The sequence below is a fragment of the Chrysochloris asiatica genome, unplaced genomic scaffold (assembly GCF_000296735.1).
Source record: "Chrysochloris asiatica unplaced genomic scaffold, ChrAsi1.0 scaffold00009, whole genome shotgun sequence".
NCBI classification, from domain to species: Eukaryota; Metazoa; Chordata; class Mammalia; order Afrosoricida; family Chrysochloridae; genus Chrysochloris; species Chrysochloris asiatica.
In genome coordinates, this window is record NW_006408527.1 from 1507872 (window position 1) to 1512878 (window position 5007).

A 5007-nucleotide genomic window follows, 5' to 3' on the forward strand; every position below is an offset into this window, starting at 1 on the left:
AGAAAAACAAACCGATCTGTGTTGGAAGAAATACAGCCAGAGTGTTCTTTAGAAGCCAAGATGGCCAGACTTCACTATCATACTTCAGACATATTGTCAGGAGGGACAAATCCCTAGAGAAGGGCATCACACTTAGTGAAGTGGAAGGTCAGTGGAAAAGAGGAAGACTCCCAGTGAGACGGACTGGCACAGTGGCAGCAGCAATGGACTCAAGCTTGTCAGTGATTGTGAGGTTGGCAAAGGACCAGGCAGTGTTTTATTCTGTTGTGCATAGGGTCGATATGAGTCCACACTGACTCAATGGTACCTAACAAAAACAACAACAATGAGAAAGACTGTTTTCCTCAAGGAAATATAAAGTGCAAAGGCCCTGAGGCTGAAACATGCCTCTCATGTTTTATGAGCAGCAGAAGGATCAATACTAATGGAATAAATGGGAAGAACTGAGGTATACTGCTGATATTGTGGATATGTGTGGAAAAGGATGGCTATAAGATTTTTGGACTGAAGTAAAGCAATTGACTGACATGGCAAAGACAATTAAATGAACAGTTTTAGAAAGAGATCTACCTTTCTATTTCAGTTATACCAAGTTTTAGAAGTCTACTGTTGTTGTTTTTAGTGCTGTTGAGATGGTTCTGACTCAATGACACTATATAGCGTTTCCATGGCTGTAAAATAAATCTTTTATGCGAGGAGAAAGTCTCATATTTCTCCCAAGGAGAAGCTATTGTGATCAAATCACCAACTGTGTGGTCAGCAGGCCAATGCTTATCCTACAGAGCCAGCATGCTCCCTAGATATCTATTGTTGTTATGTGCCACTGAGTCAGTTGCAACTTATAACAACTCTACATAGGGTTTCCAAGGAGCAGCTGGTGGGTTTGAACTGACAACCTTGTGGTTCGCAGTCCAGAGCTTATCCTACAGAGCCACCGCATTCCATAAACATCTATTGTTGTTGTTGTTGTTGTTAAGTGCCATCGAGTCGGGTCCGACCCATAGCGACCCTGTACAGGGTTTCCGAGGGTGTAAATCTTTACGGGAGTAGAAAGCCTCATCTTTCTCCCGCGGAGCGACTGGTAGTTTCGAACCGCTGACCTTAAGGTTCGCAGCCCGATTCGTAACCACTACGCTACCAGAGCTCCTTATCTATTAGATATCTAAATTTAATTGTCAAGACAACAGTTGGATATTGTACAGTTAACACAGTACAATTAACACAGCAGAGACTGCTATCCTTTGAAAAGTCTGTTTGGCCCTTGGCTGGCATCTGGAAAACTGCATTTCAGGAGAGTTCCAACCATACCCTGATTAAAAAAAAACAAAACAAAAAAACCTCACTCTGCCTAAAATGTTTGTGCAAACAATGTGGTTTATGCCAAACACAGTATTTCCTTCTGGGTATCCATTAGCCTGGTGCATACTAAGCAGAGGATGCCTGTGTGACTAGCCCCCAGTAAAAATCCTGGGCACCAGGCCTCTAATGAGTTGGCAGACACTTGAGAAATGGCACAGGTGTTGTAAAAGTTCATTGACAGAAGCCCTAAGTGGGCTTTCTGTGACTTCACTGGAAGGGGTACCTGAAGCAGAATCTCTGTGCTTCACTTCCTCTGTAATTTACCACTGCATCCATTCTCTTTACCAATTTTTCTTTTTTGTTTTGTAGTCTTTCACTGCAATTAATCAGCCAAAAGTACCCCTATAAGTTCAATCATAGCAAATCATAAAATTTGAGGGCGACCTGGGAGCCTTTAAATAGATAGATAAATCTGCAGTTCAGGGAAGACGAAAGATCCAAGTCAGATATAAAAATGTCCAAGACATTTGCATACAGAAGGTATTTACAAAGCCATTAAAGTATATGGGATTGCAAACAGACTTATCTACACAGAGGAAAGACATCCAAGCACTGCGTCCTGGGCACTTCAACATTTTGGAAGTCAGGAAAATGAGCACTTTCAAAAACTAAAAGAAGTAACTGGAAAGAAAATCAGGAGAATAAGCTCTCTTAGAAGTCAAGGGAAGAAAATTTTCCAAAGTAATGGAGTAATAAACTATATCAAAGGTATAAAATGACAACTCTAATAAGAGGAAGAACCGGAAATGATCATGAGATTTAGCAGGATGGAGATCAAGGGTCACAAAAACAAGAGTACTTTGGGGCAAAAGCATGATTAGGGCAAGTTTAAGAGATGAGGATAAGAAACAGTAAGATCAGGTAACTACTCTCTCTGACTTAAATAGAGCATAACCTGGAGGATATGTAGATGTGATGTTTTTTAAATAGAATGACATTATGGTTGTATGCTGATAGGAATTTTATCAGCAGACTCAAAAAACCTTGAAAACATAGCAGAGAAAGGAGAACGGAAATAACAGGAGCTGCGTATTCTGAGCAGGTGATAGAGAATGAGATTTCATGAGAGGTGTTGACCTTGAAGAGAAGCACAGACAATCCAATCACAGAAACTAAAGTAACCAGAGTATAAAACCACAGATACAAACAGATGGGCAGATATGATAGTATGAACTGATGATAAATCTTTTCTGACTGTCTCTATTTTCTGAATGAGATTAGTGGGTTTCAACTGCGAAACCTGCAGTAATCCTATAGCACCATGGTGGCTCCTTAGAGAGAAAACAGTCAACACTACATTAGAATCAGGAAATCAACATTCTCGGAGAACCAGCAGGGTAAAGTTGGAGCAAATTGGCGAAGACACTGTCTCCATAAGTTTAAAGAGTAATTTTTTTTCCTCTTTACAACTTGGAAATCATTCCCCTCACATTGAGTAGTCTTGTTTTCATCAGACCATAGAAAAAAGGGTTTGCCACTTTAGCTAACAGTCCAGTTTACTTTTGATATTTATGGGCAATCTTGTTTAAACTTCAGAATATTAAATATACCAGCAAAATGTAGCAGAAGCACCACCTTTCTTACCTATTTCACTTCCGCTACCTCCATCTTGCACACTCCACAGGATGATGCTACTCTCGGAGGCAACAGCAACCATTTTATCTTTGTCTCCATGTGGACCTCCAACCACTTTAGCATTTAAAGCTACTCGTTCAATGGTCCAATCCAAATATGGGCTTGTAAACACTTGTTGCCATCCTGAAGATTCTTTGATTCTATTAAGAAAAACAGATGCAAAAGACAAATTACATTTATTTATATTATTGTTTGTATCGATTTATAATCTGATTTGCAATTAAGCAAACAAGAATACAATTAAATATACATAAAAATAAGCACAGCTCCTTGGAAATCCTATACAGGGTCGCTATTGGTCGTTGTTAGGTGTGAGAGTTGATTCTGACTCATAGCAACCCTGTGTACAACCAAACAAAACAATGCTTCGTCCCTGTACCATCCTCACAATCACTGCTACGTTTAACCACTGTGGCTGTGTCAATCCAGCTAGCTGAAGATCTTCCTTTTTTTCAATGATCCATTGTTTTCCTAAGCATGAAGTCTTTTTCCAGGAATTGATGCCTTCTGATAGCAGGCTCAAAGTCAATGAGATAAAGTCTTGTCATTCTCATTTTCAAGGATCATTCTGACTGCATCTTCCAAGGCAGATTTGTTCACTCTACGGCAGTCCACTGTACAGTTAATATGCTTCACCAGCACCATAATTCAAACACATTAATTCTTCTGTCTTCTTTACTCATTATCTAGCTTTCACTTGTATATGAGGTGCCTGAAAATACTGCCTGGGTTAGGTTTACCTTAGTACTCAAAGTGACACTGCAATGCAGTGAATTATTTAATTTCTCTTCTAGCTAGTTTTTGTAAATTTCCACCAACGAACTTACCCCTGAAGCAGCTAATTAAGAGAAGGTGCGGAAAGATGCTGATGGGTTATGGGATTCAGTTGTGAGGACTGTTCACAAGGCTTACTGTGATTAGTCAACTTTTCCATCCTGCTGGTTATAAAATGAGCCACCTCAGAAGCAGGAAGGTGGATCTCACTACCTTCAAAGAAGAGCCACGAGTGGAGTGTATCCTTTGACCCTGAGAGCCTTGTGTTTTAAATCTAACTCAAGTCAAGACCAGAAAGCTGTGACACCAGAGGAGTGGCAGAGGAGCAGGAGACAGAGCAGCGGCCTTCCCAGCTCAAGGCGCAGGTAAAGCTGAGTGTCTACGAGCAGAGGTTCATTTTGTGGACTGGGGTGCCTCCAGGCAGTTAATTGGGGAGTTAGGTGTGTTAGCCCATGGAGCTAAAAGCAAGTGCCTTTGGGCAGATGCTTACTGTGGCAGGCTGAGGCTTAGAACAGAATGGAATATCCTTTGGGTATTTATCAGCAGTCCTAACTGAGCTCTATGCAGTTGCAGGAGCAGGGCAGAGGTCAGGCCCAGGGCTGAGGGCCAGCCAACGGCTTGGCAAGAAAAGGCTGTCCTGACTGAAGACCTGTGTTCTGAGCATTTCTGATTACTGTGCTATATAACTTACTTCACCCCACATCTGTGAGCAGGATGTCTGAATTTAGAGCAGTCACTGCAATGAATTATCAACCCAGTTGAGTAGAGTGCTATGGGAGGGGATGGTTGATACCATGTATTACCAATATCTTTGTTTTTGTAACACATTAAGGAGGTCTTCTGCATCAAGTTTGCCTGATGCAATATTTCATTAGATTTCTTGACTATTGTTTCCACGTGCATTGACTGCAGATCCAGTACAGCAAAATCCTTGGCAATTTCAATCTTTTCTACACTCACTGTATTTTTTATTGGTCCAGTTGTGAGGATATTTTGTTATGTTCAGATGTACTCCATACTGTATATAGTCTTTGATTTGAATTAGTAATAATTGCTTCAAGGTCTCTTTGTTCTCAGACAGAAAAACGGTTGTCAGTTTTTTAAAACATTTTTTTAAGGATGTTATTGTGGATTGAGCGAAAATTTACAAGGCATGATGATCATCAGTTTTACATTCAACAAATCATACACTGTGTTTCATTACAATGATTATAATCCTTCCCATGTGCCATCAATTAA

At 40.4% G+C, this 5007-nt stretch overlaps 1 protein-coding gene across 1 annotated transcript in view; it reads right to left on the minus strand.

Moving 5' to 3' along the window:
* KCTD3 (potassium channel tetramerization domain containing 3) overlaps positions 1–5007 on the minus strand; it is a 71029-nt gene that overhangs the window by 34461 nt on the left and 31561 nt on the right. Inside the window, exon 9 of the mRNA XM_006834003.1 lies at positions 2944–3134. Coding sequence (XP_006834066.1) covers positions 2944–3134 — 191 coding nt within the window. The remainder of the gene's footprint in view (positions 1–2943; positions 3135–5007) is intronic.